This window comes from Heterodontus francisci, chromosome 6, assembly GCF_036365525.1.
Source record: "Heterodontus francisci isolate sHetFra1 chromosome 6, sHetFra1.hap1, whole genome shotgun sequence".
Taxonomy (NCBI): Eukaryota; Metazoa; Chordata; class Chondrichthyes; order Heterodontiformes; family Heterodontidae; genus Heterodontus; species Heterodontus francisci.
The window spans coordinates 16575962-16594088 of NC_090376.1; the positions used below are offsets into that span (position 1 = coordinate 16575962).

Below are 18127 nucleotides of genomic sequence, written 5' to 3' on the forward strand. Positions count from 1 at the left end.
TGCATTTTATCTGGTGCCTTTCACATCCTTAGAATGTCTCAAAGCACGTCATAGACAATGAAGTACAGCCATTGTTGTTTTGTAGGCAAATGTGGCAAGATCCCACATGCAACCATGAGACAAATGACCAGTTAATCCATTTTGGTTGTTGTGTTATTAGAGATAAATGTAGGCCTGGAGAATTCCCCAGCTCTTTAGGTAGTACTATGGAATCTTTTACATCCACCTGAAAGGGCAGGCGGGGCCTCAGCTGAACGTTGCATTCGAAAGGCAGCACCTCCAACAGTGCAGCACTCCCTCAGTACTACATTGAAATGTTCTCCTAGATTATGTGCTTAAGTATGTGGAGTGGGGCTTGACTGTGACTCAGAGGTAGGAATATGGCCACTGATCCAAGGCTGATTCCATTTTTCCTGTTATTGTTCCTTTGTTTTGTCATGTTTCTTTGATGGTTTTTCTGAACTTTTCTCCAGGCTTCAGCAAAAGGAAAATATGCAAATCATGAAATTCTTGTGATGTTTCTGATAAATAATAGACAATAGCACAGATACGATTATAAAAAAAGAAGGAAATTGAAGTACGAGAAATGCAGGAAACTTGAAACAGGTCAAATAACATTTGAAAGGAAAGAAACATTCATATTTTAGGAGGGATCTATCATTCCTGAGATGAAGGAGTTCTCTTATGAGGAAATGTTGAGCAGGTTGGGCCTGTACTCAATGGCGTTTAGAAGAATGAGAGGTGATCTTATTGAAGCATAGAAGATTCTAGGGGCTTGACAGTGTAGATGCTGAGAGGATGTTTCCCCTCATGGGGGAATCTCTAGAACTAGGGGTCATAGTTTCAGAATAAGGGGCCGCCCTTGTTTAAGACAGAGATGAGGAAAAATTTCTCCTCTCAGAGAGTCATGAATCTTTGGAATTCTCTACCCCAGAGAGCTGTGGAGGCAGAGATAGACAGCTTTTTGAACTATAGTGGTGTTAAGGGTTATGGGAACAAGCAGGAAATCTGAGTTGAGGCCAAGATCAGATCAGCCATGATCTTGTTGAATGATGGAGCAGGTTTGAGGGGCCGAATGGCTTACTGCTGCTCCCATTTCTTATTTTCTTATGTAAACATGTCAGTTCTATATTCTGTTTCTGATGAACATCAGTCTGTAAATTTTGAAGATTGTCTTTTTTTTATTGTGATTTCCTGCATTCACTTGTTTCTTTTCATCAGTGGAAGCTGACACAATTCACCAACCCACAAGTACCACTTCTATATTGGGAGCCATGCATTGAGAATTGGTGATGCCTTGTTCCATCCAATATGCAAATCATTATGCCTCATACATCCTGCAATGTTCCAGTTTTGAAATCAACTGAAACCTGTTATTAGGCTATTGATCTGGCATCAAGACATCATTTAGTCCTGCAATAGTTCATGTCTCATGATTTCCTCATGATTCATGCTTGTGGCTGCAAGGTGTCTGAGCTTAAAATGAATAAATTTATGCTTGGGTACCTTGTATCCTCTGAGGAGTTTTCATAGATAAGACGCAGAAAAGTTTTCCCAGGTCCCCTACTGGCTGATTGGTAATGGCAGAGTACTATGCTATCTAGATGTAACATTCCTACCTTGGGGTCTGGAGGTTATGGGTTCAAGTCCCACTACAGAGATTTGAGCACAAATCTAGGCTGACACTCGAGTGCAGTCCTGAGGGAGTGTCGGATGTGCTGTCTCTCAAATGAGATGTTAAACCGCGGCCTTGTCTGCCCTCTCAGGTGGGCATAAAAGATCCCATGGCCCTATTTTTATGAAGAGCAGAGGAGCTGTCTCCAGTCTGGTCAGTTTATCCCTCAGCCGCCATCACTTAATTAAAAAATAAATCTGCTGATTATCACTTTGCTGTTTGGCGGACCTTGCTGTGTGCAAGTTGGATGCTGCATCCCTTCCACAGCTGCCTACATCAAGAATAGTTCCTTTGTTGAGATACCAGACAGCTGCTCACACACATGGGACCATGCGTCAACTAAAGCCAGGAGTGAAAGGGGGCAAAGGGATGGAGAAAAGGTTTTCTAAAAGTGCATGGATATTCCTGGGATTTCAGAAGCTACATTTACGGGATCTATTGGGCTAATAATATGGTAAATGTTGATAGGTCCGATGATACATTGCACAAGTTTATGTTGGCCAGGGTGTCTTAATTTGACTTCAAACATGCAGCTTTCCTGCTAGCTGTCTGACTGTTGTTTCACTGTAGGATCTCGTTCAATTATACCTCTTCACTTCAAATGGTCTTCAATGCTCTGATTTTACTCTGTGAGATGAGAGCTTGTCCCATTGCATTCAGTTCAAATTCGTTCTGTTTTAGCGTGCGTGATGGATTGTACAAATTACAAAAATAGAAGCTGGATCTAAAGCAATGGTTCATGTGAACTGACAAAGCATAGAGAATGGATTAACTAGGAAAATGGAATCCATTAAAATTCGTTACAGCCATGATTAGTTTATTGAGACCGTGTTGATCCATCATCCTTCAGTTCCAATGTTTAAAAATATGAATGAATCATTTTAAAATGTGACATAAGAATGAGTTAGTTGAATACTTAGCTCTGAATTTTTGATTTGCGTCTTTAGTAGAATGCATTGATCTGCATTGTTATTTGTCGAGTATATGTCCTTTTTTGTAACAGGGAGGAGTGGCTGGGATACTTTTCTTCACTATTTCACAGCAGCAGAATGTACTTTTTCCAAAATGTTATGCAGTTTTGACTTAAAAGCAAAAGTTGTCACATTACCATACCTGACTTATGGGATTTTCAGAAGCAGCATTGTGGGTTAGTGAAGTGTCAACACTGCTTGATTTTGTTCTTCTCCAGCATAGATCAGGAAAGGAGATTATTGTTCCTCAAAGTAGTTGGTGTGGGAGTGAAGTCCAACACAGAATAATCATAGGTGGACTTTATCTTGACGAGGGCTTGAAGGGCCAAATGGGCTTTTCCTCCAGTGGATTTTCTTCTGTTTTGTGGGTAGCCAAAACTGCTGGTCCTGATGAAACCAGTTGGATATTTATGACAATTCAATCGCGATCATTATTTTTATACTGATTTCTTTTAAACCGAATTTAACTTCTGAATATGCCACGGTGGATTTGAACTCTGGATTATTAGTGCAAGACTCTGGATTATTAGTCCAGTGATATAACCACTACACTATTTTCCAGTGATTGTTTGACACAAGCAGGGCTGGCGCATGACCAAAATCCTATTATCTTTGTTGCAGTTTTTCCACCGCAGAATGGGAAGGTTGCCATAGTGACTGGCGGTGCCAAGGGGATCGGATATGAGACCGCAAAACATCTATCAAGACTGGGAATGCATGTGATAATAGGTAATTCTCTTACATGGTAATGTGTGAAACTGAAGTCACATTGTTAGAGATTCCTATGATTCTGCAGCCTTCAGTTCTATAGCATTCATTTTTTTTTATTTGTTCGTGGAATGTGCACATCATTGTTGAGCAACCTTCTTGAAACACTGGAGTCCATGTGGTGTAGGTGCGCCCACAGTGCTGTTGGGGAGTTCCAGGACTTTGACCCAACAGTGAAGGAACGACGATATATTTCCAAGTCAGGATGGTGTGTGACTTGGAGGAGAACTTGTAGGTGGTAGTGTTCCCATGTGCCTGCTGTCCTTGTTTTTCTAGGCAGTGAAGTTCACAGCTTTGGCAGATGCTGTCAAAGAAGCCTTGGTGAGTCGCTGCAGCGCATCTTGTAAATGGAACACATTGCAGCCAAACAGTACCAGTGTTCGAGGCACTGATTTATTAAGCTAGTGGATGAATGCCTATCAAGCAGGATGCTTTGTTCTGGATAGTGTTATGCTTCTAGAGTGTTGCTGGAGCTGCACTCATCCAGGCATGTGGGGAGTACTTAATCATAAATGATGAATGCTATAGAACTGTATTCCGACCCACTCCTGACTTGTTCCTTGTAGATGGTGGAAAGGCTTTGGGGAGTCAGGAGGTGAGTTACTCGACACAGCATATGCAACCTCTGACCTGCTCTTGTAGCCACAATATTTATTTGGCTGGTCCAGCTAACTTTCTGGTCAATGGTGAATAGCAGAATGTTGATGGTGGGAGATTCATGCAGAAGGAAATGTCTCAATAAACTTTAGAAGCTTAACAGTGGACACTGAGAAGGAGAGCAACAGGCAAAGCAGAAAATGCTTAGCTGGGGAGGCTGAAAGCCCTAATGAAATAACAGTTCTTAGGAGGGTTTTGATAGAAGGGAGAGAAGTGGGAAGATGCAAGGAATTAAGAGTGAGAGTAACAACACATCAAAAGTGTTTTGAGATATTTCAAAATGATGAGGTGTTATATCAATGCACATCTTATTAACAGTTAAAATGCAAAATTCACTTTTATTACATTTAATGCTTTTACTCGCAGCAAGGAATATTTATTATTGGAGGAACGTACGGAAAAAAAAAGTTCCTTTTACATGAGATTTATTCTATAATCTACAGTCACTGCAGTATTTAATTAACAGCTCTTAGTTATCATTTGATGAACGTAATTGCAACATAAAAGGTCCCCCTCCTCTTCTGAAGCTGCTGACCCCATCTAGCGTATAGTCCACTGGTACTGACAGTCCTTTGGTAACTCATTCAAACAGCCTTTATTCACTGTGTCCAGTGGTTCTGTACTCACAGGTCAAGTTATCTGTGCATCTCAGAACTTGCAGAGCTGGATTATGACCCCTCAATCTGCTTTTCATCAATCAAAGCAACTTTATTCCTGTAAGATAAAAGCAAAATACTGCAGATGCTGGAAATCTGAAATAAAAACAAGAAATGCTGGAAATACTCAGCAGGTCTGGCAGCATCTGTGGAGAGAGAAGCAGAGTTAACGTTTCTGGTCAGTGACCCTTCTTCAGAACTGGCAAATATTAGAAATGTTTCAGAGCATGACGGGCCCCCCATTTTACTTTTATTTTTAGTTATTTTTTTCTTTTTCCTTTTTTCATATATATATTTTTTTGTGTTTATTTTATTTTATTTCATAGTTTGTTCAGTTTGCTTACCCACTGTTTTTTTTTCATGTTTGTACTTGCGGCTGTTCAATTTTCAGTCCGTTAACACCCTATCTGTACTAATGCTTTGTCTTTCAACACACCATTAATATATTGTTTGCCTTTGCTCCATGACTTTCTGGTCAGCTTTTCTGTGACCTTGTCCTATCTACGCCTTCTCCTTTGTTATCTCTTGCCCCACCCCCGCTTTACTTGCTTATAACCTTTGACATTTCTAATATTTGCCAGTTCTGAAGAAGGGTCACTGACCTGAAACATTAACTCTGCTTCTCTCTCCACAGATGCTGCCAGACCTGCTGAGTATTTCCAGCATTTCTTGTTTTTATATATTTCTGTAGGTCCCTCTTTATAACTTTAAGTCCCAGAATCATAGTTGTCACTTTTCTACAAACTGTCCCCAGTACATCAATGTCTTTTTTTAAAAAAAAAAGAAGCATCATGTCTAAACAATATTCCAAATGAACCCTCATCAATGTATGTGGACTTGGAGAAAAGTATAAATAAATTAAGCCTTGAGCTAAACACAATGAGGACAAAATATTTACCACAGAATGACATCCTGCAATAAGCTACTAGCATTTTTACACTTGCGCTTTGTAATGGGATGTGTTGCTTGAATAATGTAATGTATAAAATGTAGTGGAAGCAGCAAAGGTTTCTGAGCATATTTGAATGACGGAAAGAATCACTCACCCGTTAGTCACCATTCAAGAAAAGGAATGGATAGAGTCTGAGTTCAACAAGGGGTTGGATGGCAGTGGTGAGGCCTTGAGACAGGATGCAGGAGAAAACAGCCAATACAGTAGATAAGCTCAATCACCTTTTCTTATTATTTTAAAAATCTGTGGTCCTAACATTATTCTGTGGGATATTAGAAAATGAATGTCTGAAATTCCTCACTCCATTAATTTAACAGGGACAGTAATATGCTTGAAATAAATAAAAGACTCAGTTAAAATTGCAGTATCCAAAGGATTTAATAATTTCAAGGACTGTATGTTTTATATCACATGGGTCAAGAATAATCAGCAGCTCCCACGAAGCTCACTTCTTGTTCCAGAATTATTTTTGCTTTGATTGAGAAAATGATGTGAAGGGCCTTGACCAGAAACTTAACTGGACCAGCCACATAAATACTATGGCTACAAGAGCAGTTCAGAGGCTGGGAGCTCTGTGGCCAATAACTCACCACCTAACTCCCCAAAGCCTGTCCACCACCTACAAGGCAAAGTCAGGAGTATGATGGAATAGTCTTCATTTGCCTGGATGAATGCAGCTCTAACAACATTCAAGAATCTCGACACCATTCAGGACAAAGCAGCCCGCTTGATTGGCACCCCATCCACCACCTTCAACATTCACTCCCTCCACCACTGACACAGAGCGGTAGCAGTGTGTGCCATCTGCAAGATGCATTGCAGCAACTCACTAAGGTTCCTTTGACAGCACCTTCCAAACCCATGACCTCTACCACCTAGAAGGACAAGGGCAGGAGGTGCATGGGAACACCATCACCTTCAAGTTCCCCTCTAAATCACACACCATCCTGACTTGGAACTACATCGTGTTCCTTCATCATTACTAGGTCATATCTTGGGACTCCTAGCTAACAGCACTCTGAGTGCATCTACCCCACATGAACTGCAGCACTTCATGGGCACATAGGAATGGGCAATAAATGCTGACCATGCCAGTGATGCCCACATTCCATGACGGAATAACAAAAGGTTGAAAAATTAGGAAAGAAGGCAAGGTAAATTGGGCAGTTATGATTAGGTGATGCCAAGCTTGGGTTTTTAATAAAAACTATAGAGTGTGGAAATGTTTTCATTATACAACACACAGGTTTGATTTACCTAATAAGTCAGACCGACACTTATTGCGAATCCCTAGTTGCAATGTGAAAGCAGTGATGGGCCTTCATAATGAATTTTGAATTTATAATAACTTTTATCTTGGAGATAATTTACTGAGGATTGAACTGAGTATGTTCAACTGCATTGATTGTTCTACTTAACTGTGCCCTAAGCAATCGTGTGAATATTAGGAGTACAAGGCTCAAGTTTTCACATCTCCTGATTTTACTTTATCATTAGCCGAGGATATTGAAAGCAAGTGCAAATAAATAATTTGTCAAAAGTGCAATTTCTTTTGTTCCCTGAGGAGCACCTGGTGTTTCTGACAGGTAGACACATCATAGCATCACTTAGCAGACAGCCAGCAGGGATGTACAAGCAGGTTGATTTATTCAGAGTGCGAGTGCCCTTGTTATACTGAAATTGGTATTGAGGTGCATTAAATTATGTTGCCACTACACTGGGGAAGTTTATACTGCAACAAACATTGGGCCATTTTAGTTTCATTGAAACTCCACACCTTTTAACAGAACATATCCGATGCACATATATGAAATCTATCTATTCGCACTTAATCTGCCATCCGATAGGTACGATGCATTCTAATTTTGATTGGTAGTTGCATTCTCTAACCAGAGCTCTGTCCAGCTGTAACATATCTTCCATCCCTTTGTATTCCAGCCCTCTTGAGATAAAGGGCAACTTTCCATTAGCCTTTTTAATTACTTTTTGTATCTGTTCACTAGCTTTTAGTAATTTCTGTACTTAGACCCATAAATTGCTCTGCTCATCCACAGTTCCTAGCTTTTCACCATTTATAAAATCCTCTGGTCTATCTTTCTTAGGTCCACTTTCCACATATTGAACTCTATCTGTCATAGTTTTGTCCATTCACTTAATCTATCGATGTCTCTTTGGAACTTTCTGCTCCCACCTACACTATTTACTACATCACCAGCATTTATTGCCCATCTCAAATTGTCTTTGAGAAGGTGGTGGTGACCTGCCTTCTTGAACTGCTGCAGTCCTTGGGATGCAGGTACACCAACAGTATTGTTAGAACAAAGAACAGTACAGCACAGGAACAGGCCATTTGGCCCTCCAAGCCTGTGCCGATCTTGATGCCTGTCTAAACTAAAACCATCTGCACTTCCGGGGACCGTATCCCTCTTTTCCCTTCCTATTCATGTATTTGTCAAGATGCCTCTGAAACGTCGCTATCGTACCTGCTTCCACCACCTCCCCCAGCAGCAAGTTCCAGGCACTCACCACCCTCTGTGTAAAGAACTTGCCTCGCACATCCCCTCTAAACTTTGCCCCTCGCACCTTAAACCTAAGTCCCCTAGAAACTGACTCTTCCACCCTGGGAAAAAGCTTCTGACTATCCACTCTGTCCATGCCACTCATAACTTTGTAAACCTCTATCATGTCGCCCCTCCACCTCCGTCGTTCTGGTGAAAGCAATCCGAGTTTATCCAGCCTCTCCTCATAGCCAATGCCCTCCAGACCAGGCAACATCCTGGTAAACCTCCTGTACCCTGTCCAAAGCCTCCATGTCCTTCTGGTAGTGTGGCGACCAGAATTGCACACAATATTCCAAGTGTGGCCTAACTAAAGTTCTGTACAGCTGCAGCATGACTTGCCAATTTTTATACTCTACGCCCCGACCAATGATGGCAAGCATGCCATGTGCCTTCTTGACTACCTTATCCACATGTGTTGCCACTTTCAGTGACCTGTGGACCTGTACGCCCAGATCTCTCTGCTTTTCAATACTCCTAAGGGTTCTGCCATTTACTGTATACTTCCCACCTGTATTAGATCTTCCAAAATGCATGACCTCACATTTGTCCGGATTAAACTCCATCTGCCATTTCTCCGCCCAAGTCTCCAACCGATCTATATCCTGCTGTATCCTCTGACAATCCTCATCACTACCCGCAACTCCACCAACCTTTGTGTCGTCCGCAAACTTACTAATCAGACCAGCTACATTTTCCTCCAAATCATTTATATATACTGCAAGCAGCAAAAGTCCCAGCACTGATCCCTGCGGAACACCACTAGTCACATCCCTCTATTCAGAAAAGCACCGTTACACTGCTATCCTCTGTCTTCTATGACCGAACCAGTTCTGTATCCATCTTGCCAGCTCCCCTCTGATCCCATGTGACTTTACCTTTTGTACCAGTCTGCCATGAGGGACCTTGTCAAAGGCTTTACTGAAGTCCATATAGACAACATCCACTGCCCTTCCTTCATCAATCATCTTCGTCACTTCCTCAAAAAACTCAATCAAGTTAGTGAGACACGACCTCCCCTTCACAAAACCATGCTGCCTCTTGCTAATAAGTTCATTTGTTTCCTAATGGGAGTAAGTCCTGTCCCGAAGAATCCTCTCTAATAATTTCCCTACCACTGACGTAAGGCTCACCGGCCTATAATTTCCTGGATTATCCTTGCTACCCTTTTTAAACAAAGGAACAACATTGGCTATTCTCCAGTCCTCTGGGACCTCACCTGTAGCCAATGAGGATGCAAAGATTTCTGTCAAGGCCCCAGCAATTTCTTTCCTTGCCTCCCTCACTATTCTGGGGTAGATCCCATCAGGCCCTGGGGACTTATCTATCTTAATGCTTTGCAAGATGCCCAACACCACCTCCTTTTTGATAACGACATGACTCAGACTATCTACACTCCCTTCCCTAGATTCATCATCCACCAAGTCCTTCTCTTTGGTGAATACTGATGCAAAGTACTCATTTAGTACCTTGTCCATTTCCTCTGGCTCCACACGTAGATTCCCTCCTCTGTCCTTGAGTGGGCCAACCCTTTCCCTGGTTAACTTCTTGCTCTTTATATGCGTATAAAAAGCCTTGGGATTCTCCTTAATCCTGTTTGCCAATGACTATTCATGATCCCTTTTAGCCCTACTGATTCCTTGCTTAAGATCCTTCCTACTTACTTCATATTCCTCAAGGGCTTCGTCTGTTCCCAGCCTTCCAGCCCTTACGAATGCTTCCTTTTTCTTTTTGACTAGGTTCACAATATCCCTCGTTATCCAAGGTTCCCGAAACTTGCCAAACTTATCCTTCTTCCTCACGGGAACATGCTGGTCCTGGATTCTAATCAACTGACGTTTGAAAGACTCCCACATGTCAGATGTTGATTTACCCTCAAACAGCCGCCCCCAATCTAAATTCTTCAGTTCCTGCCTAATATTGTTATAATTAGCCTTCCCCCAATTTAGCATCTTCACCCGAGGACTACTCTTATCCTTATCCACAAGTACCTTAAAACTTACAGAATTATGGAAATTATGGAATTAGGAAGGGAGTTCCAGGAATTTCACCCAGCGACAGTGAGGGAATGGTGATATAGTTCCAAGTCAGTATGGTGTGTTGATTGGAGGGGAGCTTGCAGATGGTGGTGTTCCCATGCATCTGCTGCCCTTGTCCTTCTAGGTGGTAGAGGTCGCGGGTTTGGAACTTGCTGTCGAAGGAGCCTTGATGCATCGCTGCAGTGCATCTTGTATGTGGGACACACTACTGCCACTGTGCATTGGTGGTGGAGGGAGTGAATGTTGAGGGTGGATGGAGTGCCAATCAAGCGGGCTGCTTTGTCCTGGATGGTGTCGAGCTTCTTGACTGTTGTTGGAGCTGTACCCATCCAGGCAAGTGGAGAGTATTCCATCACACTCCTGACTTGTGCCTTGTAGATGGTGGACAGTCATCGGGGAGACAGGAGGTGAGTTACTCGCCACAGAAGTCCTAGTGTCTGACCTGCTCTTGTAGCCGCAGCATTTATGCGGTTCGTCCAGTTCAATTTCTGCTCAATGGTAACCTCAAGGATGTTGATAGTGGAGGATTCAGCGATCGTAATGCCATTGAACATCAAAGGCACAGCTACAATACCCCTCTCTCTAGTTACTTCTTCAAACATTGGATCCAGCCACATTCAAACAGTTGTACAGCAGTGACATCAAAATCACTGACTGCTCTACAAAGTGACCAGAACATGTTTTCTTTATGTTTCATGTGTCCAAGAGCAAATTTAGTTGTTCCAATCTATATTTTCTATCTAGCTTGTTCCAATCTATATATTTTATCTCATTCTTTGTGCCCTTTCATGGAGTCATATACCTAAATTGTTTTTATAATTTTCGCATGAAAAATACTTAATATCCATTCCACACTAAGATGAACAGTTAATTGTGACTTATGTTACTTGTAAGAACAGATTAATTGAGACAAATTGGTTTCCATGAGGCGTCCTGATGAATTGGTTCCTGCTGTATATTATTATGCACTCCTTACATTTCATAAAAATGAAATTTTAATGAGTTTCTTTATTTTAAAACAAAATTTATCCCCATATCCGTCGAACAAACAGAAATGAACTGAATAAGCACTGGTAAAGACCTTCTCTGACATTTGTAAATGAGTTGCCCAGGATGTATAGGTCTTATTGACTTCTGCAATAAGCCCAGGTCTTCCACTGCTCCTTCTCATGTATCCAGTAGACAATTATCATGGCTGTGTTAAGACATCAACGGTGTTCAGATCATGTTCATGTTTGTGCGGATGGCTAAGCAGCCAATGAATGTGAGTAGTCATAACCGGCACATTGAGTTTTTTCTCCTCTGCAGTGCACAGTTGCCAGTGGCTGGCACACATTCTGTGTATAATAGAGGACAGCAAACGCGTTAACCGTTTTGTGCATCTTTTTTGTTTCAGCTGGCAATCTTGAAAAACAGGGACAATTGTCCGCAAGCAGAATTGTCAAGAAAACTGGGAATGGAAAAGGTAATATTACATCCCTTGATGGGAAACATCTGGATTGTTTGTAACATCTTGCTCTTTTATTAAATTCACGTTTAGAAGCGACAAGGGACAGAAATAAAAGTTATTTTCTTAAGAGAATTGGTGCAGCCTCCGAGGAAATTGCAAAGGTGGTTACAGTTAGTGAGAGTTAGAAGCTCAGCTGTATCATGAAGAAGCATTAACTAATAATAAAAAGATTCAGTGACAATGCTTTTCTTTCTTAAATTGTCTATTATAATTTTTTTTTTTCAACTCTTGTCTCAATCTGATCCACATAGCAATGCAGAGTGATTGCAAATCACTGCCCCATCTCCAACCTACATTTCTTCTCCAAAGTTACCTCCCAAGTCCATGCCCATCTTTCCCAGAATTCCATGTTTGAATCCCTACCATCAGGTTTCCGTCCCTTCCACACTACCAAAACAACTCTTATCAAAGTCACTAATGACATTCTGTGTGACTGTAACAAAGGTAAACTATCCTTCCTTGTCCTTTTTGACCTTGCTACAGTCTTTGACCTGGTTGACCAGACCATCCTCCTCCAATGTCTCTCCACTGTTTTCCATTGGGTGAGCTGCATTCGCCTAGTTTCATTGCTAAACATCCAGTTATCGACGGAGAATCGCCAACAATGGCTTCTCTGCCCACTCCTGCACTGTTACCTCTGGTGTCCCAGAAGAATCTATCCTTGGCCCCCTCCTATTTATCTACATATTGCTTCTTGGTGACATCATCCAAAAGGACAGTGTCACGTGTATGTTGAAAACACCCAGTTCTACCTTTATCACCACCTTTCTTGACCCCTCCACTCTCTTTAAATTGTTAAAATGCTTGTCTGACATTCAGTACTAGATTAGTTTCCTTTAACTAAATATTTGGCCATTATCTTCAGTCCCCAATGCAAACTAAGTTCCCTATCCACTGACCATCTCCATCCTCTCCCTGGCAACTGTCTGAGGCTCAACCAGACTGTTCATAGCTTGAGTTGAGCTGTGACCACATATTTGCACTATCACTAAGACTGCTTATTTCCACTTACGTCAATCACCTGATTCTGTTCCGCCATAGCTCATCTGCTGCTGAAACTGGCATCCATGCCTTTGTTGCCTCTAGACTTGACTATTCCAACACATTCCTGGCCGACCTCCCATGTTCTACTCCATAAATTTGAGGTCATCCAAAATTTTGCTGCCCATGTCCTAAATCATGCCTAGTGCCATTCACCCATCACTCCTGTGCTCACTGACCTACATTAACTTCCGGTTAAGCAGTGCCTTTATTTAAAAAATTTTCATCCTTGATTTCAAATCCCTCCATGGTCTCACCCCTCCCTATTTCTGTAACCTCCTGCAGCCCTGCAATCCTCCGAGATATCTGCGCTCATCAAATTCTGGCCTCTTGAGCATCTCCGATTTTAATTGCTTCACCATTGGTGACTGTGCCTTTAGCTGCCTAGGCCTTCAGTTCTGGAATTCCCTCCCTAAACCTCTCCACCTCTCTTCCCCTTTTTTCAACCTATAAGCGGCTCCTTAAAACCTACATCTTTGACCAATCCTTTGGTCATCTACCCTAACATCGTCTTATGTGGCTCGGTATCCAATTTTTGTTTTATAATGCTCCTGAGAAGCACCTTGGGACATTTTACTACATTAAAGGTGCTATATAAATACAAGATGTTGTTTTTGACTGATTTTAGGTTTCCAGTATCTATAACCAGACTGAAGGGGACAAATATTAATGGAAAATTACAGTCCCTGTAGGGAAATGTGTGGTCAGGCACTTAGGCAGAATAGCACCTCCAGTTTGAAATTGGCTTGCTCAGACCCTATCTGGGTATTGTATTCAGTTTTGGGTATTGAACTGCAAGAAAGATATATTGGCTTTGAAGGGTACAGCACAAATTCACCAGAATGGTTCCAGGGCTGAAAGGGTTAAATTATGTGTCTAGATTGCATAAACTTGGCTTCTGTTCCTTTGAATTTAGAAGGTTAAAAAGTGATCTGATCAACGTATGTAAAATGATTAAGGGATTCAACAGAGTAGATACAGAGCAACTATTTCCTCTGATCCTGGAATTGAGCAACAACTTGCATTTAAATAGCACCTTGAACTTAGTTAAAGGTCCCAAGGTGCTTCACAGAAGCAAAAGAAAACTGACACTGAGCCAAAATAGATGCTAGGACATGTGGACAGCTGGAGTATTGCATACAGTTCTGGGCACCACATTACAGGAAGGACATAATTGCTCTGTAGAGAGTACAGAGGAGATTTTCAAGAATGTTACCAGGACTTGAAAGTTCCAACTTTGAGGAAAGATTGGATCGGCTAGGGTTGTTTTCCTTAGAACAGAGGAGGCTGTGAGGTGCCTTAATTGAGGTGTACAACATTATGAGGGGCCTAGATAGAGTAGACAGGAAGGACCTGTTTCCCCTAGCGGAGAGGTCAATTACCAGGGGGCACAGATTTAAGGTGATTGGTAGAGGGATTAGAGGGGACATGAGGAAAAACCTTTTCGCCCAGAGGGTGGTGGGTGTCTGGAATTCACTACCCGAATTGGTGATGGAGGCAAAAACCCTCAACTCATTTAAAAGATACCTGGACATGCACCTGAAGTGCTGTAACTGGCAAAGCTTTGGACCAGGTGCTGAAAGGTGGGATTAGATTGGGCGGCTAGTTTTTTCAGCTGGCGCAGGTGGGCTGAATGGCCTCCTTCTGTGCCATAACGTTTCTATGGTGATCAAAAACTTGGTCGGGGATGCAGGTTTTAAGAAGCACCTTAAAGGAGGAGAGAGAGATGGAGAGGTAGAGGGGTCTAGGGAGGGAATTTCAGAGCCTAAGGTCTAGGCAGCTAAAGGCACGGCCACCAGTGGTAGAGCAATTAAAATCGGGGATGCTCAAGAGGCCACAATTAGAGGGATACCTCAGAGGGTTGTAGAGCTGGAGGAAGTTACAGAGATAGGGAGGGCAAAACTACGGCAGGATTAAAACACAAAAATGAGAACTAAATTTGAGCTGATCTGGGGAGCCAGTGAATCTAGAACAAGAGGGATATAAACTTAAATTTAGGAGAGAATTCAGGAAGCTCTTTTTCACACAAACTTTGTTGGAAATCTGGAACTTTCTCCCCAAAGCCCTCAGGATGCTGGATTAGTTGAGGGTATCAAGTAATATGGAGCAAAGGTGGGTAAATAGAGTTGAGGCAGGTTCAATCGTGGCCTTCAAAAAGGAATTGGATAATTATCTGAAGAGAAAAGATTTGTAGGACTCTGGGGGAAAGGCAGGGGAGTGGGAGTAGCTGAGTTGCTGTTGCAGGGAGCTGTCACGGACACAAGGGGCTGAATGGCCTCCTTCTGTGCTGTAACCATTCTGTGCTTTTAAAATTATAGCCATATATCAGTCATGATCTAATTGAATGGTGGAATAGGTCTGAGGTGCTGAGTTGTCTACCTCTGATTCTATGTTCCTATGTTTCTGTAAACTTTATTAAGCAGCAAAACTGTTTGAAATGCTTTTTCTAACTGGTTCTACTAACACAGGGGAAAGTTTTCCCAACCCCTTGGAGGTGGGGGGGGGGGCGGCTTCCCAGTGTGTTCCCGCCTCCTTTTACTTTCCCCAGGGTCAGGCTGGCAATCTGCTCATCTGCGGTGAGAACCCAATTAAGGTACTTAAGGCCTTTTCCCAGCACAAAGCAATTTTGCCAGCGTCACATGGCACTCACCCCCCTGCCCCCTCCCACCGTGTCAGCATCCTAAGGAGGCAGCTGCACAGCGGGAGGTTGAAGCTGCAAACGATTTGAAGGCTTTTAACTGTGTACCTGCAAAAAATGGCAAGGGTGATGTCTTCCCGGGTCAGAAGCTGCCATTACATCAGGATCACCTGGAAACTGATGTCTCCTATCGTGCTGGGACTGGTGGCAATTGCTCCCCTGATAAAGATGGTGCTTCCATTGCGCTCCTGCCGTTTCCCCCTCAGCAGCGCTCTCACTGGTGAGACAGTGAAGGCTGCTGGGCGCCCTAATATTGGGCCGCACTCTGTCAACCTCCCATCTCCTGCATCCATCCTGAGGGTGAATGAAGTGATAGCCTGCTAATTGGCCGCTTCTCATAAGATTTTACAGATGCGTACTGCTGAAACGAGTGGGTTTGGAAAAGGTCCCGACACCTGAATGTTTTTTTTCAGTCTGGAAGATTCCAGCTACAGATCCTCTCAACGGGCGGTAGCAAAGAGAGGTATTACTGCGTCCAATGTTGGGTTCCATGCTTGTATCTAATGAAATTCTGCGTCTTGCGGTTTCTGCCTATAATGTACAGTGTCATGGATAGGGAAAGAATATTCGTATACGCTGCAGTTCAGTCAGAGATTACAGTGGCATCCTAAACCACTAAAATCTAGTTCATGCAGACTATTATGCTATTTAAACCTGAGTTTGAATTGCTGGCCCATCTTCTCCCCTCTATAGTTATTTGTTACTTCAAATCACTTTGCAGATATGGGAGAGGATTTTTTCTGTTCCCTACTGGCAGCAAAACCATAAACTCTTCACAGAATTGTTTATAATGCCAATGCACATAGTGAGTGGAGGAAAGCTTTGCCCCACGCAAGTGGTGGGCAACTTTTTTAACCTGAAGAACCTTTTTCAAAAAAATAAAAACTATTGGGAATCGCAAGATAAAAATTCCGCATTTCTGAACCATGGCAAAATACATGGCAAATTGCCAAGTGTCTTTGGTAGGATTCATCATTTACATATATAATAAAGAAAAAATAAGAAAAAAATCAAAATTAAGGTATATCTAACTCCGAATTACTAAGTTTTAACTTTTATTTTATTATCATTTTGTCAAAGTCACCTTTAAAACAAATTTTAACTTAGGATGCAGAGAATTAAGTCAATTTTATTGGCTGTTACAGAATCATAGAATGGTTACAACACAGAAGGAGGCCATTTGGCCCATTTCATCCATGCCGGCTCTTTGCAAGTGCTGCTCACCTAGTCCCACTCTCCCTGCCTTTTCCTTGTAGCTCTGCAAATTTTTTCTCTTCAGATAATTATCCAATTCTCTTTTGAAGGCCTCGATTGAATCTGCCTCCACCACACTCTCAGGTAGTGCATTCCAGATTCTAATCACTCGCTGCATAAAAGAAGTTTTTCCTCATGTTGCTTCTTTTGCCAACCACCTTAAAATCAGTATCCTGTGGTTCTGGATCCTTCAGCCAATGGGAAGAGTTTCTCCTTATCTACTCTGTCCAGACCCCTCATGATTTTGAACACCTCTATCAAATGTCCTCTTAATCTTCTCTTCTCCAAGGAGAACAGCCCCAGCTTCTTCAGTCTATCCATATAATTGATCTTCATTTCTAGAACTATTCTCATGAATCTTTTCCATACCCTCTCTAATGCCTTCACATTCTTCCTGAAGTGTGGTGCCCAGAACTGGACACAATACTCCAGCTGAGGCTAAACCAGTGTTTTATACAGGTTTATCATAACTTCCTTGCTTTTGTACTCTATGCCCCTATTTATAAAGCCCAAGATCCCGCATCCTTATTAACCACTTTCTCAACCTGCCTTGTCACTTCCACCGATTTGTGCACATATACCCTCAGGTCCCTCTGTTCCTGCACCCCCTTTAGAACAATACCCTTAATTTTATATTGCTTCTCCTTGTTCTTCCTACCAAAATGAATCTCTTCACACTTCTCTGCATTAAATTTCATCTGCCACTTGGCCACCCATTCTACCATCCTGTCCATTTCCTCTTGAAGTTTATCACTATCCTCCTCACAGTTCACAATGCTTCCAGGTTCTGGGTCATCTGCAAATTTTGAAATGCTGCCCTGTATATCCAAGTCTAAGTCATTAATATATACATCAAGAAAAGCAGTGGTCCTAACACCAACCCCTCCATTCTGAAAAATAACCATTAGCAGCTACATTCTGTTTCCTGTCACTCAGCCAGTTTTGTATCCATGCTGCTACTGTCCCTTTTATTCTACTTGGGACTGAGATGAGGAGAAATCTCTTCAGTCAGAGGGTTGTGAATCTTTGGAATTCTGTACTCCAGGGAGCTGTGGATGCTTAGTCGTTGAGTGTGTTCCAGTCAGAGATTAATAGATTTTTGGATACTAAGAGAATCAAGGGATATGGGGATAGTGTGGGAAGGTGGAGCTGAGGAAGGAGATCAGTCATGATCTTATTGAATGGTGGAGCAGGCACAAGGGACTCCTGCTCTTTGTTATGTTCTTTTGATAATTGCAGTTAAGGCTGTAATGAATCCTTAGTCTTTCACATATTAAAAATTAAGCTCGCAATTTTAATTATATCGATTGGTTGACACTAATTAATGAATATAAACCTCATTATTGTG

General features: G+C 42.1%; 1 protein-coding gene across 1 annotated transcript in view; it reads left to right on the forward strand.

The window, feature by feature from the left end:
• The window catches only part of dhrsx (dehydrogenase/reductase (SDR family) X-linked), a 259767-nt gene that overhangs the window by 71627 nt on the left and 170013 nt on the right, over window positions 1–18127 (forward strand). Inside the window, exons 2-3 of the mRNA XM_068033176.1 lie at window positions 3268–3375; window positions 11673–11741. Coding sequence (XP_067889277.1) covers window positions 3268–3375; window positions 11673–11741 — 177 coding nt within the window. The remainder of the gene's footprint in view (window positions 1–3267; window positions 3376–11672; window positions 11742–18127) is intronic.